Genomic DNA, 27,899 nt, shown 5'->3' on the forward strand with positions numbered 1-27,899 from the left:
TACAGGCCTGAACCACCGCGCCCGGCCCAGACCAGGATTTTTAAGGGCCACTTATTCCTTGGGAGACACTCTAAAGTAACATCATGTATGAGGGTGCGGGTTCTCCCACCCCCAGGTCCCACAGCTGTGCCTATCAGGGCAGAACACATGGTGCCTTTCCAGGGTCACGTCCAAGGACCTGGCACCGTAACAGTGCTAGGGTCAGCGCCAGGACTGTGCGACTCCCTTCCCCAAGTCTTGGCCCCACCTCGGGCCGAGGGTCCAGGACCCCCCGACGCCCTGCTCCTGGTCCCCGGGGCCCTGGGCCTGCGGCAGGTGAGGGCGGGGCCTCCGTGGGCAGGGCCTCTGTGGGCGGAGCTCCGCGAAACCTGCCCTGCCGCCGGGGATTGTCTGCCAGAGCCTGCGAGCGCCAGCCTAGATCACAGCCTAGACCTATGGCCGGGTCTCCCAGCCGCGCCGCGGGCCGGCGACTGCAGCTTCCCCTGCTGTGCCTCTTCCTCCAGGGCGCCACTGCCGTTCTCTTTGCTGTCTTTGTCCGCTACAACCACAAAACCGACGCTGCCCTCTGGCACCGGGGCAACCACAGTAACGCGGACAATGAATTTTACTTTCGCTACCCAAGTGAGTGCGGGGTGAGGGCGCGCGGGAAGCAAAGAACCCAAGCTTTGCAAAGACTCTCCGGCGTTTTGGGAGGGAGCATTTGGGTGCCCCCATTTAGCTGGGCAGCCATCTCGCTCTGAGGTGGAGAGGCTCTGGGTTTAGACTCTCACCCTTTCACTAGTGCCTGCTATGATCCAGGGTACCGTGCTGGTACATATACATTATCTCACTTAGTCTATGAGATAGACAAAGGTGGGGAAACTGAGGCTTGGTTAAGTGGCTGATTCAGGGTCACATAGTCACAAGTGGGGGAGTTGGGATTGGAAGCCGGATCTAGAGCCCCAGCTTTAACCATCCCCTTGTCCCACTCTCAATTGGCCTAGTTGGGCTTTGCTGGGCTGTTCCAGACTGCCTTTCCTAGGGGCTCCACCCTGAGCATGGGAAAGAGAATCCTGCTGGGCAAGGAAGGTAAGAGTGGGGTTGCGAGAGGTCATAATGGCAGGTGTTAGGTGTGAATCGCCCACACATGTAGGCAGCCAGGACCAGTTGGGATCAGGCATTTCTTCCCCAGTCCCTCAGAGCTGGTCCTTTCAGAGACAAAGAGAAAATGAGGCAACTGGCCAGTCGTGGTGGCTCACACCTGTAATCCCAGCATTTTGGGAGGCTGAGGCAGGTAGATCACCTGAGCTCAGGAGTTTAAGGCCAGTCTGGCCAACATGGTGAAATCCCCATCTCTACTAAAAACACAAAAATTTAGCCGGGTGTGGTGGTGGGCACCTGTAGTCCCAGCTACTTGGGAGGCTGAGGCAGGAGAATCTCTTGAATTCGGGAGACGGAGGTTGCAGTGAGTCAGGATCATGCCACTGCACTTCAGCATGGGTGACAGAGCCAGACTCCATCTCGAAAACAAAACAAAACAAACAAAAAATTAGTCGGGCGTGGTGGTGGGCGCCTGCAATCGTGGCTACTTGGGAGGCTGAGGCAGGAGAATCACTTGAACCAGGGAAGTGCAGGTTGCGAGGTTGCAGTGAGCCGAGATTGCACCACTGCACTCCAGCCTGGGTGACAACAGAATGAAACTCTGTCTCAAAAAAAAAAAAAAAGAAAGAAAGAAAGAAAGACAGAAAGAAAGACAAAAAGGAAGAAAATGAGGCACCCTCTACCTGCTAATCACAGAGCAGCAGCCCCCAGACTTGGCAGGAAGCATGGTAGGGTCATTAGCCCATTTCACAGAGGGGGAAACTGAGTCTCAGAGGGGTTGTGAGTTGTTCACTATCACCCATCAGGTGAGTGGCAGAGCTGGAACTAGAACTCAGGCATCCTAAGCTTTTTGCCCAAGTCACCTGCCTGCTGACAAGTTTCGATAGAGAGAGAGTTAACCTCCCACCCCCACCCTTGGCCCCATGGGAATAGAGCCTCTCCTTCAAAGGTTGGGGACCCTGTCTTGCATTTTAGACCCTAGGCAGCTGGGACCAAGAGCACCAGATCTCCCAGAATTTATCACAAGTGCTTGGGCAGGTCATCTCCAAGCCTCAGTTTTTCCCATCTGAGCAAGGGGAAAAAGGATGCCTCAGTTTAAAGGAGATACATTCAAACAAGGCCTAGAGCGTGAGAGTCTCCTATTAAAAATTTCCAGCTGTCATTACCCTACTTCCTTTTTCTCTCTTTTTTTTTTTTTTTTTTTTTTTGAGACAGAGTCTTACTCTGTTGCCCAGGCTGGAGTGCAATGGCACGATCCTGGTTCACTGCAACCTTCACCTCCCAGGTTCAAGCAAATCACCCTCCTCAGCCTCCTGAGAAGCTGGGATTACAGGCGCCCATCAAAACGCCTAGCTAAGTTTTGTATTTTTAGTAGAGACAAGGTTTTGCCATGTTGGCCAGGCTGGTCTTGAACTCCTGACCTCAGGTGATCCACCCGCCTTGGCCTCCCAAGTGCTGGGATTACAGGCGTGAGCCACCGCACCTGGCCCTATTACCCTACTTTCTGTATGCAGAGCTGATGGCAGGCTATCCCCACCTCACCCTGTTCTAGACCCAACAAAATGAAGCTCAAAACACTGCGGATATAGAGGGTGAGGTGGAAACTTGGACTTGGGCATGAAACACCAGACCCCCCACCCACCCTAGGCAGAAGGGGCTACAGCTCCTCCCTCCCCATATTTCATCCACAGTCCTGGCTAGAAAAGAAGGATAAAGAGTTGGGATGGAGCAGTCCAGAGTCTGACAGAAGTAAGCTGTTGTGTAAGGGTCTGACCTGGCTGCTTGCCGTGAACCCCTGACTTGCTTCTCCTCGAAGCCCTCCTTATTACAAAGCCTTCCTTGGAGTCCAGCCTCTTGCCCCTGTGCTGCAATGGTAGGCTCTCCTCAGACATACAGTATTTCATCTCTGAATTGCAATAAGGGAGATATAACAGGTGGGATTCCTACTTCTTTTTTTGCCCTAGGTTTCCATTCCTGTGGACTTGGATACTGTTGTGGGGGAAGGTTGGAAAGGAGGGAGGTGCAAGGTCCCTAGAGCCTGGGGCTTTGATGAGCCGGGTCCTCATCTGTCCCTGTGCCCAGGGGAAGTGGTCAGGGCCAGAGGGAGGTGTAGCCACTGCCCTTTGATTCGGGAGATGAAAGGGAGTTGTGCGGCTGTTGCTGAGCTCCAGGACCGGCCAATGCCAAGACATGGCTAGTCTGAGGGTCCGTCTGTTTTCTCTGCTGGAAGGACCCTGAGAGCCCATCTGGTTCACCCACTCAGATGTTGAGAGTGAGCCAGAGAGGTCATGTGACCTGGCCAAGTCACACAGCAAGTTACAGAAGAGCCAGGCTAGAACTAGGTCTCTTGATTCCCCATCTGTGTCCTTCCCCCTACACTACAAGCCTCTTCTTCCTGAAAGCAAGTGGTGGAAAAATAACAAAGAAGGGGAAAGAGGCAGGGCTAAAGGGCCACAGAAGCAAACATGAGAAAGCGTTCTGAAAAAACATGGACAGGTTCTTATTTTTATACGTCTCACAGACCTTACTTGCAGAGAGAGGGATTTAGGATAGATGGAATCAGGATCTTCCTGGAAGAGATGGGGGATGAAGGATGTGACCAGGACCAGAGTGGCTTTTGATCTCTTCTAGGAGAGAGAACACAGCCCTACTGTCCCCTAGAGGCAGGCGGGATGAATGGTGGGGAAGTTGGGGTAGATGGCCCTCTCAGCTCCCCCTGCTTCTTCTTGCTTATCATATTTAATATCCATACTTTACAGATGAGAAAACAGGCTCAGAGGCTTGCCCAAGGTCCTAGGATCAGAAGGAGGCAGGGAGTCCTGGAATTAACTGATTGATTGAAACAGGGTCTCACTCTGTCACCCAGGCTGGAGTGCAGTGGCACGATCACGGTTCACTGTAGCTTCCACCTCCCAGGCTCAAGCAATGCTCCTGCCTCAGCCTCCTAAAGTGCTTGGATTACAGGCATGAGACACCAGGCCTGGCCAGACCTAGAATTTAAATCAAGCTCTGCTAGATGCCAAAGCCCCAGCTTTAACAGCTTTCTTCTCCCATAATCTTGTCTGGTCCAGGATTTATCTAGCTGGATTGCAGAGAAGCAGTAAGAGAAGGAGGGAGAGTAATAGGTGGCTTTGGAGAGCTTTATCTTCTCTCCAGTCAAAGATGCTTGGGGCTGGGCACTGTGGTTCATGCTGTTATCCCAGCACTTTGGGAAGCTGAGGTGAGAGGACTGCTTGAAGCCAGGAATTTGAGACCAGCCTGGGCAACAAACAAAGTGAGACCTCTTCTCTATAAAAAATAAAATTAGCCCAATGTGGTAACAAGCACCTGTAGTCCTAGCTACTCTGGAGGCTGAGGAGGGAAAATTGCTTGAGCCCAGGAGGTTGAGGCTGCAGTGAGTTGTAATGGCACCACCGCACTCAAGCCTGGACAACAGAGCAAGATTCTGTCTCAAAAAAATTAAAAAGTGCATGGGTTTGGTGGAGGTGGGGCGGGGTGGGCATCAGACTCCGTCCCACCCGCACAGGCATCCTCTAAAGGGGATGTTGAGAGGTTGCCTTATCTTTTTCCTCCACCTCCAACTGGAACAGCCCCTCACCTCTCAGAGCCCAAAAAGAATTTCTCATTGTGGAGTGTTCCCAGAGAAGGAGATTTCTTGATGTTTAGACTCCAGTTGAAAGGTCAGAGCCTTGAGTTTTGATTCCCAACAAACCTGGGGTGGGAGATGTAAACACTTACACCACACAAGTTCTGGACTGGTTTTGGCATGTAATGGTCAGGAGCCCTTCGACCTAGCACCCTTCCTTATCTTGCTGTCCTTGAGCACTAGAATAGACATGGATTCTCTTTACTTTTTGCACAAGGAGAAAAGCAGCCAGCGGTGAGGCTAAAAGAACTTAGGGTGCGGGCTGAGTTTTAAGTGATGCTTCCCCTCCCTTTTTTTCCCCATCATCTCAAATGTTTATCATTTATTTGCGTTGGGAACATTCAGTACCCTCCTCCTGTTTGAAATGATAGAATATATTATTGTTAACTGTAGTCACTCTACAGTGCTATAAGGTCCTCAACTCCTAGGCTGGTTAGGACCGGGGTTGCACAGCAGGAGGCGAGTGACTATCACTGCCTGAGCTCTGTCTCCCGTTAGATCATGGTGGCATTAGATTCCTATAGGAGTGCGAACCCTATTGCGAACTGTGCATGTGAGGGATCTCGGTTGTGCACTCCTTATGAGAATCTAATGCCTGATGATCTGAGATGGAACAGTATCAATCCGAAACCATCTCCCACCCCCCAACCATTTGTGGAAAAATTACCTTCCAGGAAACTGGTCCCGGATTCCAAAAAGGTTGGGGATCACTGGGTATAGATCACTAGATCTATACCTTATTCCTTCTATCTTAGATATAATTGGCTGTAATTTTGTATCCTTTAACAATCTCTCCCTATTCCCCCTTCCCCCTACTTTTCTGTCTTTATTATCGTTTGTTCTACTTTTTACTTCTATGAGAGCAACTTTTTTTTAACTTCCACATATGAGTGAGAACATGCAGTGTTTAGTTTTCCATTCCTGGCTTATTTCACTTATAAAGTCCTCCAGTTCCATCCGTGTTGCCAGGAATGACAGGATTCCATTTTTTTTTTTTTTTTTTTTTTGAGATGGAGTGCGCTCTTGTTGCCCAGGCTGGAGTGCAATGGCACGATCTCGGCTCACTGCAATCTCTGCCTCCCAGGTTCAAGTGATTCTTCTGCCTCAGCCTCCTGAGTAACTGGGATTGCAGGTGCCCGCCACTACACCTGGCTAATTTTGTATTTTTAGTAGAAATGGGGTTTCTCCATGTTGGTCAGGCTGGTCTCGAACTCCCGAACTCAGGTCTGCCTGCCTCAGCCTCCCAAAGTGCTGGAATTACAGGCATGAGCCACCTCGCCTAGCCAGAATTCCATTCTTTTTTGTGGCTGAATAGTATCCCACGGTGTATATATACCACATTTTCTTTATCCATTCATCTGTTACTGTTTTAGGATCTGGATGATTTGGGGAGTGGGTAGGTCTGGAGAAGCAGTGCAGGGTTGGTAGCTGCAGACCTCTCTAATTTCTTTTTTTTTTTTTGGAGACACAGCTTCGCTCTTGTTGCCCAGGCTGGAGTGCAATGGCACTATCTTGGCTCACTGTAACTTCTACCTCCTGGGTCAAGCGATTCTATTGTCTCAGCCTTCCTAGTAGCTGGGATTGCAGGTGTGAACAACCACACCTGGCTAATTTTTATATTTTTAGTAGAGGTGGGGTTTCGCCATGTTGGCCAGGCTGGTCTTGAACTCTTGACCTCAGGTGATCCACCCACCTCAGCCTCCCAAAGCGCTGGGATTACAGGCGTGAGCCACTGCGCCCGGCCTCAGACCTCTAATTTCAGCACGTATCCAGCCCTCTTCCAGGGCCTTGCTAACTCATTTCTTATCTGCCCATGCATATGACATACACACACACAAAAAGCATAAAATCATACTTCTCTCAAAGTTATTGATTGCATTCTTTTTTTTTTTTTTTTTTGAGACGGAGTCTCGCTCTGTCGCCCAGGCTGGAGTGCAGTGGCCGGATCTCAGCTCACTGCAAGCTCCGCCTCCTGGGTTTACGCCATTCTCCCGCCTCAGCCTCCCGAGTAGCTGGGACCACAGGCGCCCGCCACCTCGCCCGGCTAATTTTTTGTATTTTTTAGGAGAGACGGGGTTTCACCGTGTTAGCCTGCATGGTCTCAATCTCCTGACCTCGTGATCCGCCCGTCTCGGCCTCCCAAAGTGCTGGGATTACAGGCTTGAGCCACCGCGCCCGGCCTATTGATTGCATTCTAAAGTTCAGTAATTGAGCCAGGTGTGGTGGCTCATGCCTGCAATCCCAGCTACTCTTGAGGCTGAGGTGAGAGGATTGCTTGAGGCTAGGAGTTTGAGAGCAGCCTGGGCAGTAACATAGCAAGACTGACATCTCTACAAAAATAAATAAAGTTCAACAATTATTTTCTGACTTGTCGGTGCCTCATCAGATTCCACCAAAAAAAGGGGAGCATAATTTTTTTTCTTTTCTTTTCTTTTTTTTTTTGACATGGAATCCGCTCTGTTGACAGGCTGGAGTGCAATGGCGCTATCTTGGCTCACTGCAACCTCCGCCTTCTGGGTTCAAGTGATTCTCCTGTCTCAGCCTCCCGAGTAGCTGGGACTACAGGCACATGCCACCATGCCCAGCTAATTTTTGTATTTTTAGTAGACATGGGGTTTCACCATGTTGGCTAGGATGGTCTCGATCTCTTGACCTTGTGATCTGCCCGCCTAGGCCTCCCAAAGTGCTGGGATTACGGGCGTTAGCCACCGTGCCCGGCTTGTTTTCTTTATGATCAACCTCTTTCTACAAGAGACTTGAAGTCATTTACAACCAAAACATGTGTATAAGAAAAGCAAAGGAGAGAAGCAGAACATAAATGATGAACCACATACGGGGGCCTACAGTTGTCCAGTTGTGATTCCAGTGGAACTCTGAGCTCCAGGCAGCCAAGGAAGCCTCACACATGCAGTTCTTTGACTCTTCCATGCCTGTCTTCCTTGCTCTGTGAGAGTATGGACTATGGCTGCCTTGATGACAGTTAATTCCCAGAGCCCGGTCCATGGTGCACAGCACCTTGGCTGCCTGAAGGTGGGAAAGCAGACCGGTTCCTGGGGAAAGTGACATTTCTTAGCACTAAGTTCTAAGGGAAATTTTTCACAGCCGGGTGCAGTGGCTTATGCCTGTCATCTGAACAATTTGGGAGGCTGAGGCAGGTGGATCACTTGAGATTAGGAGTTTGAGACCAGCCTGGCCACCATGGTTAAGCCCCGCTTCTATGAAAAATACAAAAATTAGCCAGGCAGAGTGGTGCATGCCTGTAATCCCAGCTACTGGAGAGGCTGAGGCACTAGAATCGCTTGAACCCAGGAGGCGGAAGTCGAAGTGAGCTGAGTCACACCACTGCACCCCAGCCTGGGTGACAGAGTGAGACTGTCTAAAAAAAAGAAAGAAAATTTTTACATGAAGCTATAAAATTGGGGTTTAGGGTGATAATAGCCCATTTCTCAATAACATATTTACAACAAATGCAATAACAGTGCTCATGACATGCTTTCTCTGGTGTTTCTTGATTAAAGTAAAAGATATAGCATGGTATTACTATGTACATAGACCCAAGACAAAAGAAAACAGGACCAGATGGTTGGGCTGAACATCATCAGACTAGGTTGATTCAAACCTTATTTACAAGTTTACAAATAGATGGGAGGGGGGCAGTTACAGAACAAGCTAATAACTGAAGCAAAGTATTTGCATTTACCTCATGCCTCATTTTCTTTCTTTTTTTAGACGGAGTCTCACTCTGTTGTACAGGCTAGAGTGCAGTGTCGCGATCTTGGCTCACCGCAAGCTCCGCCTCCTGGAGTAGCTGGGACTACAGGCGCCCACCACCACGCCCGCTAATTTTTTGTATTTTTAGTAGAGACGGGGTTTCACCGTGTTAGCCAGGATGGTCTCGATCTCCTGACCTCATGATCTGCCCACCTCAGCCTCCCAAAGTGCTAGGATTACAGGCGTGCGCCCCGCACCCGGCCGACCTCATTTTCAATATTACTGTATGTTATTATTTGTTAGAGATGGGGTCTCACTCTGTAACCCAGGCTGGAGTGCAGTGATGTGATCATAGCTCACTGTAGCCTCAGACTCCTGAGCCCAGGCGATCCTTCTGCTTCAGCCTCCTGAGTAGCTATAGGCGCCTGCCACCATGCCAAGTTGATTATTATTATTGTTTTATGTAAATGGGCCTGCCAAAATGCCTAACTAAGTTTTGTAGTTTAGTAGAGACGGGGTTTCACCGCGTTAGCCAGGATGGTCTCGATCTCCTGACCTCGTGATCCACCCGCTTTGGCCTCCCAAAGTGCTGGGATTAGAGGCGTGAGCCACCGCGCCCGGCCCCAAAATTTTTTAAAAAGTAACTGGGCACAGTGGGCCTCACCTGTAGTCCCAGCGTCTTAGGAGGCCAAGGTGGGAGGATTGGCTGAGTACAGGAGTTTGAGGCTGCAATGAGCTATGATCATGCCACTGCACTCTTCCCTGGGTGACAGAATGAGACATCTAGTAATAATAATAACTTTAAAATCCTCAAAAGGAAGAGGTATAGTCTCTGAAGTATGAGGGATGGAGGGTAGATGTGAAGAAGGACTTTCTAGCAGAGAGGAAATGTTGAAATGACGTCTGTAGTGGGGAGAATTTTGAGCATGGAGAAAGTCAGGGACTGCAGCAGAAAAGAGCACAGGTTGGACTTCCAGCCAGTCTGTTGTAAGAGACCCAGGGATAAGGCAAATGAATAGAGCAGAAGGCTTTACTCCCTTGCTCTGACATGAGGACAGCAGGGATGTTGGGGTCCCACTGCTCCAAGCTGGCCAGCTCTGTGCAGGTGGCTCAGAGCTGGGAGCCCCTGACATGCCTGGGGAGTTTTATAGGCTCGGCTCAAGGCAGCCCTGGCTGGTGAGAGCCAGGGGCACTGGCAGGGTAGCTGACTGAATTATGGGCTACGGCTAGAGCAGCCCCCAAGTGCCCCACCTATCCCTGTCCACTGCAGGCTTCCAGGATGTGCATGCCATGGTCTTCGTGGGCTTTGGCTTCCTCATGGTCTTCCTGCAGCGTTACGGCTTCAGCAGCGTGGGCTTCACCTTCCTCCTGGCTGCCTTTGCCCTGCAGTGGTCCACACTGGTCCAGGGTTTTCTCCACTCCTTCCACAGTGGACACATCCATGTTGGCGTGGAGAGGTGGGCAGCCACCGCCTACCCAGTTCCCCCAGGTTCACTCGGGGGGCCCCTGCCCATGGGCCCCAGATCTAGCCCTGCCCTGCCCTTCAAGTCTGCTTCCTGACTCATGATTCTGGGTGTCACTTGGTTTCTCTAGGTGTCCTGCCTGTCCTTATTGCCTGATTTCCTCTCCCATCCTTGACCCTCACACTCAGCCCCACCTCCTCATTCTTTAGGGCCCTTGTTCCCCAAGAGCTGTGAGAAGGGTAGACAGCTCTGGTTCCTTCACCTAGTGTGGCTTTTGTCAGCCGAGTCACAGAACCTCCTTGAGACTCGATTTCCTCATCTACAAACAGGGCCAGGTGATCCCTTCCAACTCCAGGGAGGAGCCTGACCTCCTTGTCTTCTCTCCAGAACTCCACCCCCACCCCACCCACCAAGTCATGCTGCCCTGGCTTCATGCCAGGCAGGAGCCCGGAGGCCAGCCTCCCTCACCCCTCTTGTGCTCCCTCTTCTGCCCCGTCCCCAGCATGATCAACGCTGACTTTTGTGCGGGGGCCGTGCTCATCTCCTTTGGTGCCGTCCTGGGCAAGACTGGGCCTGCACAGCTGCTGCTCATGGCCCTGCTGGAAGTGGTGCTGTTTGGCATCAATGAGTTTGTGCTGCTTCATCTCCTGGGGGTGAGAGTCGGGGGAGGGATGGAGTGGGGGGTGGGGGGTGGTCAAGGTCAGCCTCTGAGCCAGGAGCGTGGGGGCGGGGGCAGGGTGCTGCCTCTCCACCTCACCACACCTCCCCAGGTGAGAGATGCCGGAGGCTCCATGACTATCCACACCTTCGGTGCCTACTTTGGGCTGGTCCTTTCGCGGGTTCTGTACAGGCCCCAGCTGGAGAAGAGCAAGCACCGCCAGGGCTCCGTCTACCATTCAGACCTCTTCGCCATGATTGGTGAGGCCTGCGAGGTGCAGTAGCAGGGCAGGGGGCTGGTCTGGAGGCCTCTGATCCCGGCTAGAGGTGACTGTCTCTCGTGGTGCTGACTGCAGTCCTGGGGTTGTGCCTGGGCACTCACTTCCCATTTGGATTCTGCTGTGAGAGCTCTGGGATCTGCACTTATCATTCTCAACAGTTTTATGATAAGTTCTTAGAATTCAGCCCTGGGGAATGCATATGCCCTGGGTCCTTTCTAAATCCACCTCCATCCCTACTTAAAACCTTCCAGGGCTCCCACCAGCCACAGGTTAGAAAGTGGCCTCCTTAGCTGCCATGTCAGCCCCTCCTCCTCCCTCCTCACTGGCTCAGGCTCCAGCCAGACTCAGCTTTTGCCTGCCCTTGCCTCCAGGCCTTTGCGTGTCTGGTTCCCGACAAACAGGCAGTCTCTGCAGGCCCCTGGTGCTGCCTTAGCCCTCCTAAGGATATTTCTTCCCGGGAGATTCCTGATGCCTGGAAGCCCCTGCACTCTCAGGCAGGGATAAGGAGAGGAAGGGTCTTGGGTCACCCCAGGGACCCATAGGAGCTAGGAGCCCTGTCACCACCACCTGCTTCTTCTTTTTTTTTTTTAATTTTATTTTTTATTTTTTGAGACGGAGTCTTGCTCTGTTGCCTAGGCTGGAGTGCAGTGGTGCAATCTCAGCTCACCGCAACTTCTGCCTACTGGGTTCAAGCAATTCTCCTGCCTCCGCCTCCTGAGTAGCTGGGATTACAGGCGTGTGTCACCACACCTGGCTAATTTTTTATATTTTTGGTAGAGACAGGGTTTCACCATGTTGGCCAGGCTGGTCTCGAACTCCTGACCTCAGGTGATCCACCCTCCTCGGCCTCCCAAAGGGCTGGGATTACAGGCGTGAGCCACCGCGCCCGGCCACCACCACCTGCTTCTAAGCATGCGCCTCCACCTTGGCTTCTGTTCCTCTGTTTTCATAACTGCAGACAGAAGGCAAATCCGTATTTTTAATTTTTTTCATAGAAGGTATTGAATAGGGACTGAAGTGCCTATTCCTGTATGAAACAGAGAGGCTGGCTTAGGATTGCTCAGCACTGCTGGGTCAGAGTACAGAGAACCCCAGGGCAGCTGAGGCCTCCTTGCCCTTTGAGACCCAGATAAGTTTGCCTTGAATTCCAAAGGCTTCCTCAAGATTTTCAGGTGTTCCCAGGAGACTTGCATTCTCAGTTCTCTGCCTCCCAGCTCCTGGATTTTAGTGTCACCCAGACAGGAATGAGGCCCCTTCTTGGATTCTCCCATAAACGCTCCACCTACAGGATGCAAATATGAGTGTGGGAGATTTTACTCAAGATTTCGGGGCTGCTGGGAGAAGCCACACCCAACAGACTACTCAGGACTGAGGGGCGGTCCCTAAGCCTCCCACCTCGCTGGCTTACACCACAGGATCCCCAGCCTTCTCCCTCACCTTGTCCTTTGGGTCCTTCTATCTCTCCCTCCAGGATGGGCCTGGGAACCTCATGCAGGAAGGCAGGGTAAATGGGCTCCCAGTTCTTTCCCAAAATGCACAGGCCCAGCCCATTCAGTACTCAGCAAACAGAGGCCTCTCCCAAACACTGAAGGGTCCACCCTCTCTAGGAGAGGTTGAGGTTATCATTGTTTTCCTGGTATGTGTATCAAGCACCCCGCATAGTCCCCAACATGCAATGGCCTTTGCCTTTTTTCCTTTCCTTTCTTTTTTTTGTTTTTGTTTTTTTTTGAGATGGAGTCTTGCTCTATCTCCCAGGCTGGAGTGCAGTGCGTCATCTCGGCTCACTGCAACCTCTGCCTCCCAGGTTCAAGCAATTCTCTTGCCTCAGCCTCCTGAGTAGCTGGGATGACAGGCATGTGCCACCACACCCGGCTAATTTTTGTATTTTTAGTAGAGACGGGGTTTCACCATGTTGGTCAGGCTGGTCTTGAACCCCTGACCTTGTGATTCACCCGCCTCGAGCCTCCTAAAGTGCTGGGATTATAGGAGTGAGCCACCGTGCTCGGCCTTCTTTTCCTTTTTTGATACTTAAAAAATGCCAATGTTCCAGCCAGATGCAGTACTCTGGACACTATACTCCAGCTTAGGCTGGAGTATAGTGGCACGATCTCAGCTCACTGCAACCTCTGCCTCCCAGGCTCAAGCGAGCCTCCTGCCTCAGCCCCCCAAGTAGCTGGAACTACAGGCATGTGCTACCATGCCTGGCTAATTCTTTTGTATTTTTGGTAGAGATGGGGTTTCACTATGTTGTCCAGGCTGGTCTCAAACTCCTGAGCTCAAGTGATCTGCCCGCCTCGGCCTCCCAAAGTTCTGAGACTACAGGCTTGAGCCACTGTGCCCAGCCCAAGGTGGTATTATCATCAATCCCACTGAACAGATGAGGAAACTGAGGCTGCTGAGGGTAGGTGACTTGCCTGCAGTTATACAACTTGTACCTTGCGTGGGAGCCACTTCCTTCTTCTCACGGCCTGTCCACCATCTAGGGACCATCTTCCTGTGGATCTTCTGGCCTAGCTTCAACTCTGCACTCACAGCGCTGGGGGCTGGGCAGCATCGGACGGCCCTCAACACATACTACTCCCTGGCTGCCAGCACCCTCGGCACCTTTGCCTTGTCAGCCCTTGTGGGGGAAGACGGGAGGCTTGACATGGTATGGGGAAGAGGACTTCAGAGAGGCAGAGGGGGTGGCCTGGGTGGGGGAGGAGAGGTCTGAGACCCTCAGGAAAGATTCTCCCGGGGAACAGATCAGGGCACAGGCATAGGGGCTCCATCTGTGCTGGTGGCTGTGGGGTCAGAATGGGAGGAGATATGATAGCAGGAGAGTGAGAGGCTAGATGGCAGCGGGACTTCCAGAAGCAGTAGGTGTCACTGTGGTGGGTAGGGTTGGGTTGCTGTGGGTGTGGTGATCTGAAAGGGCCTCCGACACCTTGCCCTTCCCTTAGGTTCACATCCAAAATGCAGCGCTGGCCGGAGGGGTTGTGGTGGGGACCTCGAGTGAGATGATGCTGACACCCTTTGGGGCTCTGGCAGCTGGCTTCTTGGCTGGGACTGTCTCCACACTGGGGTACAAGTTCTTTACGGTACAGATGCCTCTTGGGGCCTGGGCAGAACATGGAGTCTTTGGTGCCTTTCTTCCCGCCTCTCCAACAGGATGAGGTGGTGGGGAGTGGGCACAGGAGACTCATGATCTGTCCTGCCCTCCAGCCCATCCTTGAATCAAAATTCAAAGTTCAAGACACCTGTGGAGTCCACAACCTCCATGGGATGCCGGGGGTCCTGGGGGCCCTCCTGGGGGTCCTTGTGGCTGGGCTTGCTACCCATGAAGCTTATGGAGATGGGTAAGTTTCCTCCCAGCCCGCACTGCAGTCACCATCCCTCTGGAACGACCTCTGCCATTCTCTTTCTTTGTGTGTGACCAAGAAAAAAGAATTAATTCATTCATTCCTCCATATTCTGGGAGCAAAGGAAATTGGAGTTAACAAAACCAATCTAGAAACTGCCCTCCTGGTCCTCAATCAAGTGCAGCAGAAAGTCATGGACAAATGACTTTAAGAGTGTTTCTTGTTACTGAAGGGTCAATAAGAGTTAATAACCCTTAGGATCTATTTTTGCAAATCAAGGGTGGGCAAGAGCAATCCACAAATGGAGTCTTGAAAGGTGCCTAGGTGTCTGCTGGCCTACGAGGGTGGGAAAGTGTTCCAGGCTGTGGGCCTGGCTTAATCAGTGGCCTGGAGGTGAGACTCAGCCTGGCATGCACCCTCGAGACCCTCTTGGCCACTTTGCATCCTCCAGTGCGAGTTTCAGTGCCATGAGTAGCCCTGGCTCCGTGCTGCATCCCCCTCTCCCCCTACCACTGCCTTTCCACCGTCTGGTCTCCCTGCAGCCTGGAGAGTGTGTTTCCACTCATAGCTGAGGGCCAGCGCAGTGCCACGTCACAGGCCATGCTCCAGCTCTTCGGGCTGTTTGTCACACTGATGTTTGCCTCTGTGGGTGGGGGCCTCGGAGGTGAGTAACCTTGGATTTTCCAGAGGAAGGGGCATGGGATCCTAACACCTGACATGAATTCATTCAATCATAGATATTTATGGAGCATCTACTTTGTGCCATAAAGTAGGGATTGGGTTGTGGGTTAAGGGGTAACCAACCTCCTGCAGGCACAGAGGTGTCTGTGGTGGGATCCCAAAGTGCTGGGATTACAGGCGTGAGCCACCACACCCTTCCTAATTTTTGTATTTTTAGTAGAGATGGGCTTGCGTTCACCATATTGGCCAGGCTGGTCTTGAACTCCTGACTTTAAGTGATTCGTCTGCCTCAGCCTCCCAAAGTGCTGAGATTACAGGCGTGAGCCACTGTGCCCGGCCACAATAAGCATTTTCTGTTTATTGCTCCTTTCTGGTGCCAAGGGCGGCTGGGGAGTTGGCGAGGGGTGAGCGAGGCCCTCTGGTAATTACGGGTCTGTGCTTGCCTGTGCTGCTCCCTCTGCCCACTAGAGGGAAGCCCAACCTCAGGCTGAAGCCTAGGAGAGGCTGGCTGCGCCATGTGGGGCAGGGACAGGGACAGGGAGGGGAGGAGACGGCCTGCCACCTCCAAATCCCAGTGCAAAAACCTTTCACAGAGGCACACTGCCCATGGCCCTGGGTCAGGCCTTAGTCTTCATGTTTGGCCTTAGTCTTTTTGGCCTTCAAAAATAAAACCTGATTCAGCATCCCCTGCCTTCTGCTCTTACCTGGAAATTTGCTTCCTTCCCTCCCTCCTTCCCTCCTTTCCTCCCTCCCTTCCTTCCTTCCTTTTTCTTCTTTCCTTTCTTTTTCTTTTTTTTGATGGAACCTTGCTCTGTCACCCAGGCTGAAGTGCAGTGGTATGATCTCGGCTCATTGCAACCTCTGTCTCCCAGGTTCCAGCGATTCTCCTGCCTCAGCCTCCCTAGTAGCTGGGATTACAGGGATGCACCAACACACCCAGCTAATTTTTTGTATTTTTACTAGAGATGGGGTTTCACCGTGTTGACCAGGCTAGTCTTGAACTCCTGACCTCAGGTGATCCGCCCCCATCAGACTCCCAAAGTGCTGGGATTACAGGCTTGAGCCACGGTGCCCGACCACCTGGAGATTTTCATTCTCTAATATGGTTTAGTTCATTCATTTAATAACTTTTTTATGCAATAAGCTTTTTTTTTTTTTTTTTTTTTTTTTTGAGGCAGAGTCTTATTCTGTCACACGGGCTGGAGTGCAGTGGCACAATCTCAGCTCACTGCAACCTCTGTCTTCCAGGCTCAAATGATTCTCTTGCCTCAACCTCCCAAGTAGTGGCATGCCACTATGCCCGCATATATCTATCTATCTATCTATCTATCTATCTATCTATCTATCTCTCTATCTCTCTATCTCTCTCTATAGAGAGAGATGGAGTTTCGCTCTTGTAGCCCAGGCTGGAGTGCAATGGCACGATCTCAGCTCACTTCAACCTCCGCCTCCCGGGTTCAAGTGATTCTCCTGCCTCAGCCTCCCAAGTATCTGGGATTACAAGCTCCCTCCACTACATCCGGATAATCTTTGTATTTTTAGTAGAGACGGGGTTTCACCATGTTGGCCAGATTGGTCTCGAACTCCTGACCTCAGGTGATCCACCTGCCTTGGCCTCCCAAAGTGCTGGGATTACAGGCGTGAGCCACCACACCCTTCCTAATTTTTGTATTTTTAGTAGAGATGGGCTTGCTTTCACCATATTGGCCAGGCTGGTCTTGAACTCCTGACTTTAAGTGATTCGTCTGCCTCAGCCTCCCAAAGTGCTGAGATTACAGGCGTGAGCCACTGTGCCCGGCCACAATAAGCATTTTCTGTGCCCCTTCTGTGTGGGAGGCCACAGAAAGCTCAGCAGCTGTGGTTCATGATAGAATCAGGAACTGGTCTATCACCAACTGCATACACTTGAGCAAATTATTTAACTTCTCTGAGTCTTGTTTCTTTGTTTGTAATACGGGGTAATATTGGCCTTGCAGGGTTGTTGTGATTACTCAGGAAAGCAAGACTAATTAAGCACTTTGCACAGGGCCTGGCACATAGTAGACACTCAACAAATACTGCTTTTGCCTGCACAGGCATCATATTGGTCTCATGCCTCCTAGACCCCTGTGCCCTATGGCACTGGGTGGCACCCTCCTCCATGGTGGGGGCAGAGAAGCCTCACAGATCCTTCCCTACCACCACCAGGGCTCCTGCTGAAGCTACCCTTTCTGGACTCCCCCCCAGACTCCCAGTGCTACGAGGACCAAGTTCACTGGCAGGTGAGACATCACTGGGCGCTTACACCCTCTGAGTCTCCCTTCCCTGCCTTGTCTCCCGTGGCCCAAGCTGCCTTCTTCCTTCCTTGCCGCTGCTTCTCCTCTGGGGTACACCCCTGAGCTGTGGCTCCCAGGCTCCTGGAGCTACCCTTTCACCTCTACCCACTCCTGCCTTCCAGGTGCCTGGCGAGCATGAAGATGAAGCCCAGAGACCTCTGAGGGTGGAGGAGGCAGATACTCAGGCCTAACCCACTGCTGGCCCCTGAGAGGACACGCTCCTTTTCAAAGATGCTGACTGGCTGCTACTGGGAAGTTCTTTTTGAGCCCCCATTCCTCTGGCTGCAAGAAGGGAGCTATGAGCCAGAAGGAGGCCCCTTTCCACAGGCAGCATCTCCACAGGGAGAGGGGCAGCAGGAGGCTGGGAGATGGTGGGGAGTGGGGCCATAACTGGGTACGGCGGGGGGAACCTCACCAGCTACCTGAACCGACTGCCCTACCAGCCTGCACTTGGGTAGAAGAGGCCAAAGTGAGGCACCCAAGTGATCCACTGGCCCCATGTCACACAGTTACAGTGAAGCCTGAGCCAGGCCTGGTTTGAGGATGATAAACGCCACCATCTCTAAGGGTTCTGACTCCTTGTCTTTGTGCCCTGGGAACAGAAGAAGTTCCTCTTACCTTCTAACTGACAATGGTAGAACCTCCTGGAGGTTCCTGGAGAGGCAGGAGAGGGCTTTAGTGCTGACAGATGCCTGATTCCTGATCTGTGGAAGTCCCTCCCCAGTGCCATGTCCTACCAGGCCAGTGCCCCGCCTAGGCTTGCCTGTCTCCAGGCACAGGGAGTTCATTCTCTCCCAGAAAACAGGATTTTTTTTGTTATAGGATGTCTTGGGCTGCGGGAGAGAGTTCTTCCTATTCCAGAGCTGCTGCTACTCTGACCTTCAACTCGGGCAGCCTCTGAGCAGAGAAGGAAGAGGGTGCCCACAGAGCCCAAGGGGCCACCAATAAGCTAGAAGCAGCCAGCACCTAGTTGCCACTTATGTCCCTGTCCCGAGACTGAGGAGTGGGGAATAGCAAGGGTATCATTGTGTGGATTAGGGCTGTGGCAGAGAAGGTTGAAGACACCACCCAATCCCCACCCAAGGGCCTCTGTTGTCCTGAAGTCATTTGACCACCGGAGGGCGCTCCAAATCCAGAAGAGGAGCCTTTATGCTCCTCCTCGGTCCTCTATGAAGAATGAAACTCCTGGCCGGGCGCGGTGGCTCAAGCCTGTAATCCCAGCACTTTGGGAGGCCGAGATGGGCGGATCACGAGGTCAGGAGATCGAGACCATCCTGGCTAACACGGTGAAACCCCCGTCTCTACTAAAAATACAAAAAACTAGCCGGGCGAGGTGGCGGGCGCCTGTAGTCCCAGCTACTCGGGAGGCTGAGGCAGGAGAATGGCGTGAACCCGGGAGGCGGAGCTTGCAGTGAGCTGAGATCCGGCCACTGTACTCCAGCCTGGGCAGCAGAGCAAGACTCCGTCTCAAAAAAAAAAAAAAAAAAAAAAAAAAGAATGAAACTCCTTCCTACAGCCTAACCCTCTTCCTGTCTGCTTCAGCTCTGGTCCTCATGCATTCATGCCATAAGCCTTTTTTGAGTTCCTATCCCCCACTACATGTCAGGCAGATGCCAGGGGTTTCAGGTCTCTCATCCAGCAGAAATCCATCCCTCCAAGTAGACTGGAGCCCCCTTTTCAACACTGAAGGACTGGGACCCCCTCCGCCTTCTCCTGCCTGTCCCCTAGGCTTCTGACTACAGCTATCTCTCCCCTAAAACCAAGACCAATCAGACATAGGAACCTAAGGAGGAAGTGGAAGGATTCCTGGGACGTAGCCCTGGAATGAGGACAAAAGGTGGCCCCATCAGGCTCCATGCTCACCGTAGCTGGAGGGACTGAGCTGGGCTGGTTGGAGAGGCCAAGCACAGGGGTGAGGAGAAGGAGGTTGAGGAACAGGCTTCTGTGGAGCCATCCCAGCTCATGTGGCCCAATTGTGCCTCTGTCTCTTCAGCTCCTCTCCTTCCTCCACAGCCCCCCATGCCCATTGTTGGCTGGGGTAGGTGTGTTGGGAGGAGACCCTTGTGTGGAAGCAGAAGGATGACTGCTGGGATCACAAAAAGGTTCCTGGTCACTGTCAGCCCTTGCTAAGAGGAAGGGAGGGAGTTTGGGAGAGCTGAGGCCCCACCCCCCCATTCTGCCTATGGGGCCTCAGTTCCCAGCTCTGCTCTGCGTGGGCCCAGATACAGCCAGCTGGCCGGTTCTCCCAAGTCCTCAGAGATCTGAAAGAAGACTTTCAGGAAAGGGGGATTCAAGGACAGAGTGAGATCTCTTCCCGCCCCAGCCCATTCTGGGTGAGGAAAGCTACAAATCTTCATTTATTCATGGCACCAGCTGGGTGAGGTGACTCACACCTATAATTCCAGCACTTTGGGAGGCTGAGGCAGGAGGATTGCTTGAGCCCAGGAGTTTGAGACCATCGTGGGCAATATAGTGGGACAGCATCTCTACAAAAAAATTAGCCAGGTGTGGTGGTGTGCACCTGTAGTCCCCATGAATCAGGAGGCTGAGGCAGAAGGATCGCTTGAGCCCAGCAGTTCATTGCAGTGAACTATGATCGCTCACTGTACTCCAGCCTAGGTGAGAGAGACCCTAGCTCAAAAAACAAACAAACAAACAAAACTTCATGGCACTAACATTTTACAACCTGACCCTTTCCCTTTGCTGGTTGATTCCTTCCTGATTACAACCAAATCTTCTCCAGGTCTGAAAAAAATGGGCAGCTCTAGCCCAGACTGGTCATTGGCTGGGGGGAGCGGCCCATCTCAATCCAGGAAGGCTTCCTGGAAAAGGGACAACTGAGCCCTCTTTAGGGGAAGGCAGTTGCCCAGCCAGGTTCCACAGGACAAAGGATATAGGTCTCGGCCGGGCGTGGTGGCTCAAGCCTGTAATCCCAGCACTTTGGGAGGCCGAGACGGGCGGATCACGAGGTCAGGAGATCGAGACCATCCTGGCCGACACGGTGAAACCCCGCCTCTACTAGAAAATACAGAAAACTAGCCGGGCGAGGTGGCGGGCGCCTGTAGTCCCAGCTACTCGGGAGGCTGAGGCAGGAGAATGGTGTGAACCCGGGAGGCGGAGCTTGCAGTGAGCTGAGATCCGGCCACTGCACTCCAGCCTGGGCGGCACAGCGAGACTCCGTCTCAAAAAAAAAAAAAAAAAGGATATAGGTCTCATCATAGCTTGCCAAGATGTCCGAGAAAGGGTCAGGGAGAGAGCTAACCCATAAGAGGTGGCCCTGTGTGCCCTGTAAACAGATAGTTCTAAGCTCTATCGCCTCTGTGAAGCCTCCCATGGCCCAGGCAATGATGCTGATCCCTGCCTCAAGCCCCTGCACCCTGATCCCATTCTCATTCAGGGGACTGTCTGCCCAGGATGGAACTTTCCTAAGCCTAACCCTTGGTATTTCACTCTATTTCCTCCTCTCCCTCCCACTACTTTACCTTGAGTGCTGGACTCATCATGGGCCCTCCAGACCTTGTTCCACTTCATAGGACTGAGCCATTCTTTGTGGTCTGAGTGTGGGTGATAATCCCACCACTGATTTCAGTCAGGGAGCGCAGAGGACAGGAAACACAGGTACCCTTAGCGCCCCTGCTCAAATGCGACCAAGCCCTTCCCTGCTCTCCCCTGGAGTCCCTGCCTCAGCAGCATTGTCCCCCACATGGTGGCCCATCTATTCAGGCTGGGTCAACAGGGGGACAACAAGCAGGTCAAGGAGGTGGCAGGGACAGGGGCCAAGGGGGCTCCTTCCTCACCCCTTCAGGACAATGAGGCCTCTGCCCCTCAGGGACAGCCCCTCTGATCAGCACCATTATTCCTCTCAGTTCAGGACAATCGGACACTTGCCCGCTCATGAACTCTGTCTATCCAACCCCAATGCCTGATCTCTGAGGACAATGATGGACGAGGACACGGCCCCTGCCTGCGCCCCAGAGAAGACTGATGCGGGGAGACAGGCTGCGCTGGGGTCAAGGTGGAAGCCCGCGGGGCCAGCGGCATTGAGGGAAGGTTCTCCGGAAGCAGCTGCTGTTCTGGCTTGGCGCAAGTGTGTGTGGACGACAGCAGGATTTCCTGCCCAGGGACTCTGGATAGGAGGCCCAAGGTCCCCAGGGGCCCCCAGGTGCTTCTGCCCTGTGTGGCCAGAGCCCTGTCGGCCAGGAGCTAGAAGCTGCTCCTCTGACCTCTAGAGGACCCGGCACTCCGAACCCCGCGCAGCCTGGGAAAGGCCTGAGATTCCCCCCTATTGGGATTCACATCACGACGCGGCGGCCCCAACTCAGGGAGGAATTAGACACGGCGTGGGTGTCCCAAGTGCGGGGCGGTGGCCGTCCTGGGGCAGACGAGCGCGGCTGCCGCGTCCCCCCATCTCACCCCGATATTCCGCTCCCACCGTCGGGATCTCCCCCACCGCCGCCTCCGGCCCTGCGCGCCCCTTCTCCTTTGTCTGGCCCGCCCGCTCCCAGCCGGTCAGCCGCGCCGCCCCGCGCGCCCCGGCCCGTGCGCCCGCCGCCGCCGCCCGGGAACAATGCGGGCCAATGTCTCCGGGCGGGCGAGCCGGCTATGCAAATGCCCAACGGCCTGTGAGAATTCCCTTCGCCGCCGCCTGGGCTTCCACGGCCTGAAAAGGGCTGGCGGCCGGGCCTGGATGGGGGAGGCGGCCACTGCATAGGGATGAGCTGTCGTCCCGGAGCGCCCGGGACAGAGCGCCATTGTCTGTGCTGCCGTCGTGTGATCGCCAGTGGAGTCCGCCAGCCCAAGAGGAAGGCGGAGGGTGACCGGAACGAGGCCTTGGGGCGCAGAGGGGTGGTCATCTGTCCCCCGTCCCACGTACCTACTCCTGTCCCCAAAGATCCTTGATTTGGGGACCTGGCCATGGTGGCCCCCGTCTTGGCTGCCCCATCACTAGCCTGGGGGGCTGCACAAGTCTGAGCCTGTGTCTCTTGGGGCTTAAAGCTGGTCATCATTGGGGCTCTTCTTACCCTCCCTCCCTCTTAACCTGCTCCCTGCAAACTCCATCCATTTATACACTTCATATTGACCCAAAAGACTTTGACAGGTGTCTCTGAGGCCAGTTCTTTCCAGAGCCCTGAGAGAAATACTTGTGGTGTCCCCAAAGCAAAAGAGGTTACTGGGCAGAGATGCCCCAAGGCCCAGTCCAGGCTTGCTTTCTTTCTTTTCTCTGCCATCCACCACCAGGTGGATAACCCAACTTTTTACTGGGAGAAACGCCAGTTATGGCAGGATGAAAATAAACTTCTCCAATGATGCAGAGGTGTGGGCTTGTCACACAAAGTCCCTCCCACAAGCAAAAGAAGGGCATCCCTGTATCCCAGCACGGGAGATTGTACCCATCTAATAGAAGGCACTGATCAAACACTTGAGAATACCCGGGCAGCAGGCGGGGGAGCTCTCTGCTCAAAGCAGAGCCTGTTCTGGCTGGGAACTTGGCACTCTGGACTTGAGCACTTCCAGGATGAGCTCCAGTGAATGGGCTGGAGTCTTTTCAAGGCACAGGACCTGAGTTCACCTTTTCTAAACCCACCCTGAGACTCAGGAGCAAGGGCTTCTGCCACTCAAGTGAGATGCTGTTTTGGAGACGGTGCTTGGGTCCTTGAAGCAGTGATGCTTCCAGGACTCATAATGGCTTCAGGGGCAACACCAAAATGAGAACTGTCCCAGGATCCCAAGGTCTTCAGTGGCAGGAAGGCGAGAGAGGCTGAATGAACGGAGGAGGGAGGAAGGGAGGAGGGCAGGCAGTCTTCTGGAAGGCAGGGCCCCAGCGCTGGGCTCAGAGGCCTGTTCCTTTGTGCTGTGGCCCAGCCTTCCACCTGAGATGCAGCTCTTCCCCTCTGTCCCCCTGGCCTCTATAAAGATCCAGGTACAGCATGCATGTCAGCCATTCTGGGGTGTGTGAGGCAGTGGGGCCTGGCTTCTGGAATAGTATTTGGAAGACTATTAGATGAGAGGAAGGTTGGGAGCAGGGACCAGGCCTAGGAGCTGAGGCATTTCATGGTGCCGCGGAGGCAGCCAGAGTTCTGTTCACCTCTATTTGGGGTAGTGGACCCTCCTTCAGCTCCTTATCTAGCCACTCTCCTATCTAGGGTGCTAGTCCAACCTGGAATCCCTGCACAGCATTCTGACCTGGGGCTGCACAGCCTCATGGAAACTCAGAAAGTGATCCAGCATCCCTACCCCTCTCCTCTGCCCACCCAAGCCCCAGAGCATACGTGTCCCTTCCATTGCCCTCCCTCTCCAAGGCATTAGCAGATGGTCACCATTGCTTTGGGCAGGCCCCAGAGCTCCCTGCCCTGAAGTGTCCCTTTCCCTTTTGCCTGGATTTCCAGGGCTCTCTGGGCTGGTCTCTGGGGCCCCAGGCAGGCACCAAGCAGGCCCAGCTTGGCTCTGAGGCTGAGAGAGGAAGTGGGCTTTGTTGTGCCTGGGCATTGTCTGGATTTTCCCACCCTGCTCTTCTTGGCAGGAAAGCCCTCAGCTGGAGAAGTTGCCCCCGCACCACACCAACATCCCCTCCTTCCCAGCTCAGCACCATCCATCTCCGTCTCCCCAGAGCAAGGAATGTGCTCCAGGACACTGTGGGGCTTGTTCCCAATCCCCTTCTAGCTCATTTCACTCGGGCTTTTATAGATTTGCCTCCATCCCATGGGCTACTGTCTGGGTTCCGGCTCTGAAGACACAGACAGAGGTTCCCCTCCTCCCAGCAATTCCTCACACTTCACTTTGTCCCAACAGCATCTGAGGAAGCTGCGCTGTGGGGGGTCAAGGCATCCTGGTGTGGGAGGCGATGGGGGGTGGGGAGTGGAGGGTGGGTCCCATTCCCCATCTTTCCAGCCCCTGGCCCTGCCGGCCTCGGCTCTGGCACTGCCCACAGCGGCTGCATTATTCCCCGTGCTGCAGCCATCCATCCCCTCACCCGCCCTTCCTGTCCACGCCCCACAAGCCTCGATTATTGGTGAAATTAGCACCGGGCTTCTTGTTGGTGGTTGCTAATTAAGACCATTAATAAACACGATTATTAATGCTGTAGCAGGCAGCAGCCCAGGCATCTAATCACTGCACCGCTGGCAAGAACTGGGCCGCCAGCTTCCGCCCGGCTCCATCTTGGAAAGGACCTGCTCCTTTCCCGGGCCCACTCGCCTCGGGCCCTGCCAGGGGAGGGTGGGTGGAGACAAAGGCGCCAAGAGGAGTTCACTGAGCCTTGCAGAGAAATGGAGGCACAACCTGCACTCCAGGGAGCCCCCAAACTGGGCAGGCCGAGGCCAGGATGTGTGCCTGTGAGAGGCCTATGAACCCACCTGATGCCAGCACGCGGGGTGGGCCGGGTGGCGAGTGCGAAGGCTCTGGAGAGAGTGTGGGTGGGCGCCCGCAGGGGCAGCCCTGCTCTCCGGCAGCTCACAGTTCAAGTGCTCTCTGGAGTCCCCCTTTGCCTGCTGCCCTGCAAACGAGGCTGTGGAGTGTGGTTCCTCCTGCAGGGGTTTCACCGTGGTTAGGGCCATCTCAGCGAGACAGGGAGGCGCTCTCTGTAAGAAGGTAGAAGACACCTCTGACCAGAATGTTTCCCTCAGTTACCGGGCACCACCATGCGCCAGGCCAGGGGGTACTGTCATAAACAAAAGGCAGTCTCTTCCTGGGAACTGCCCCATCACCTCAGACTGCATGACGTCTGTCCCTGAATGTCTCCCTCACCCCTTTATGTGGCATCCCACCTCACACTGCCTGCAATGAGCTGTCTGTTTATCTATTCACCACAACGGGGCCGTGCTCTGCGCGAGGACAGCGGCAGTGGAAGCCCACTCTGGCTTTGGGGATGAAGCCTTTCCTGCCCCTGTCTCCGGGCCACCCTCCATCCACTCCCCTGCTTTGCTGTCCCCTGCCTGACCTCCAGCCTCGGGCTACCAGAGCAGGAGGGGTGGCAAGGAGCCCTCTGGTCCAGTTTGCCCCACTTGGACCCTGTTGGGGCAGGAGAGCCTGCTTGCTCTCAGCTGGGACTCCAGGAGGTAAGATGTGATCTGCCAGGCAGGGTGGGCCCTGGGGGCCTTTCCAGGAGCTGTCTGCTGCCTAGGCTTCCCCTCTAGCCCAGCCTGACCTCTGCACCCTCTTCTGCCATCCACTTACACCCCAAGAAGTGATCCACAGCAGCCCAGGAGAGCTTGGGAAGGAACCTCCCCCACACACCTGCTTCCCCCCATTCTTCTCCACCCCAACTTCAATGTCTTGACTTTTTCCTACAGCTTTTGAAGGAAGAATCCACCAAGACTTTAGTCTCCCCCAACCCAGGGAATAAGAAGAGAAAAAAAGTCCTGAAAACAAAACCCCGACAACAACCTTAAAGTAGGAGAGATTGGTTGGAAGGTTTTTAATCCCTTAATCCCTCTCAGATGGGCCTTGAGACGCTAATGATTTTCCTAATTATTCCCTCTGATTTTCCCATCGCTCTGTAAGGACCTTCAAGAGGAGCGAAATTCCGAGTGAGCGGGTGTGGGATGAATGGCAGGCCCACCTCCCCCACATCGGGCCCAGAGTCCAGGCGGCTGGAGAGGTGGGGGAAGGGCCAAGAGTGCCCCCAGCTGGGCGCTTGGGCTTCTCTGCCACTGACACCCGTGTGCAGGGTGGGCCTGGGACAATGGGGCGGTCGGGGGCTGCCTGAGAGGGCCAGGTGTGGGGCTGGGGTCCCCTCAGTGTGAATGGCCCATTATCCTGCCTTGAGGATGGGAGTTGAGGGTCTCTTTGTGTCCCCCAGGAAAGGCCTCTCTGGCGATAATCACCCTGGGAGGGAGGTGGAGGTGGTGAGGAGGATCTTTAAAGGGGGCCAAACCTCCCCAGAGAACAGTTGGCCATTCAGGCCTCCAGCCCCTCTCTTGTCTCCAGCAGCCTGGGATTCAGTGGCCCATCTCTGGGGGGTGGGGCGAGGGCTAGGCCAACACACATGACCAAGCTTGGGCTCAGACCCCCTCCCCATCAGTGTGGCCTGCCCGACTGAGCCCAGGGGTGGCTTCTCCAGGAAACTGCCCCAGCCTCCCTCTCAACCCCCACCTAACATTGGGTACCCTGGGGCTTTGTCTCATTTCCCCTGAGACACTGAGTTCCTCTGGGGGCCAGACCTGCCTGGGAGCAGACAGTGACCTTTGACCCAGCCATGTCCTCTTTAATGAAACACGGGGATTCTCATTCCACTCCTACAAATTCCCGATGGGATGAAGGCATTAGCCCCGTTTCACAGATGACAAACTGAGCACTTAGCAGACTTGTCTAAGGTTGCACATCCAGTTAGGGACAAATTAAATTAGAGCTGGATCCTTCTTTTTTGTTTGTTTGTTTGTTTGTTTTTTGAAAGCCCTGATACTGTACCAGGTACAAGGCTTTTGTACATGCTGTGCCTCTGACCGAAATGCTTACCTCCCAAACAACCCGAGGGCCGATTCTGCACCTCCCTTGGTCTTTGCTTGAATCACATCCTTCATGGGAGGAGATGTCTGGGATTTGCTTCAAAATTACACGGGAAGTGGGGGAAAAGGAGGTGGGAGTGCAGATGAAACAAGATTGGCAGATGTTGAAGCTAGACGAGGGATGGGGGGCTCATTATACTATTCTGTTTATTTTATATCTATTTTTAAATTTCCACAAGAAAAAGTAGAACAAAACCTGGTTTTCCCTAAGCACCTTATTTTATTTTATTTTTGAGGCAGAGTCTCACTGTCACATAGGCTGTAGTGCAGTGGTGCCATCTCGGCTCGCTGCAGCCTCTGCCTCCTGCATTCAAGCGACTCTTGTGCCTCAGCCTCTTGAGTAGCTGGGATTACAGGTGCCCACCACCATGCCCAGCTGATTTTTGTATTTTTACAAAAAATTTTCATCATGTTTTACCATGTTGGCCATGCTGGAGGTGCCTTACTTTAAATTGCAATTCACCATCCCCATCCCAGCCTTGCCTTGTACCCTTTCCTTGTTTTTCTCCAGATCATTTATTACGGTCTGGCACTCTGTAAGTATTTTACCTATTTGTTTTGATTCTTGCCAGTGGGCTACACTAGGTTAAAGGTAATGAGGTCAGAGGTCTTGGGGTTCATTTGTGCAGGCCGGTTGGCCAGTGCCCCAGCAAGAAGAGCAGCACCTGGCTGGGATGCCCTCAATCCTGTGAGTGAAAGCCTGGGTGATGCGGTGTCCAGAGGCTCTTGGCCCAGTTGCCAAGGAAAGGGATGGCCTGTCAGCTGTGTTTTGGGCCTGTGGGATCCTTTGGCACCTGCAGCCACAGCCGGAGGGTTACTTCCCAGCACTCCCAGCCTGGGATAAGCCCCTAAGTGTCCCATTATGTACCATTCACTCTGACTTTGTCGGCCCCATCCACAGCCACTGCGTCTTTTTGTCAGAGGGGCCTGGGAGGGCGAAGGGCTATTTCCACAAGGCCTCTTTATTCCCAGCTGGAGTAGTAATGAGAAGTCCCTTCCCCATACTAGTACATCTTGCCGGGTCCCTCCCATTTAATAACTATAATGAAGGCCACCATTTATGAGTCCTCTCCTACACCAAACACTTTACATACATTATCTCATTTAATTCCCCTGACAGCTCTGGGAAATAGCTACTATTTATATCCCCATTTTTCAGATGAGAAAGCTAAAATTGAGAGACTACAGTTTCTTTTTTTTTTTTTTTTTTTTTTTTTTTTT

The 27,899-nt window shown here is 53.4% G+C and overlaps 1 protein-coding gene across 6 annotated transcripts; it reads left to right on the plus strand.

Annotated features, from left to right (window-relative positions):
• Positions 1–372: 372 nt before the first annotated feature.
• Positions 373–17,743, plus strand: RHBG (Rh family B glycoprotein). Of its 6 annotated transcripts, XM_025369205.1 has the most exons (12): positions 373–621; positions 2,292–3,014; positions 5,737–5,858; positions 9,708–9,894; positions 10,403–10,553; positions 10,671–10,818; positions 13,322–13,488; positions 13,781–13,918; positions 14,043–14,176; positions 14,722–14,843; positions 16,936–17,121; positions 17,298–17,743. In XM_025369205.1, the coding sequence occupies exons 4-12, from the start codon at positions 9,728–9,730 to the stop codon at positions 17,312–17,314; spliced, it is 1,230 nt and encodes a 409-aa protein (XP_025224990.1). In that variant the 5' UTR covers positions 373–621; positions 2,292–3,014; positions 5,737–5,858; positions 9,708–9,727; the 3' UTR covers positions 17,315–17,743. The 6 variants fall into 6 exon arrangements, with proteins under 6 accessions (XP_025224990.1, XP_025224999.1, XP_025225015.1 ...); XM_025369214.1 differs by lacking the exon at positions 2,292–3,014; XM_025369230.1 differs by lacking the exon at positions 5,737–5,858 and having other exon boundaries at positions 2,292–2,365; positions 17,048–17,121; positions 17,298–17,741.
• The last annotated feature ends 10,156 nt before the right edge of the window (positions 17,744–27,899 follow it).

The sequence above is a fragment of the Theropithecus gelada genome, chromosome 1 (genome assembly GCF_003255815.1).
Source record: "Theropithecus gelada isolate Dixy chromosome 1, Tgel_1.0, whole genome shotgun sequence".
NCBI classification, from domain to species: Eukaryota; Metazoa; Chordata; class Mammalia; order Primates; family Cercopithecidae; genus Theropithecus; species Theropithecus gelada.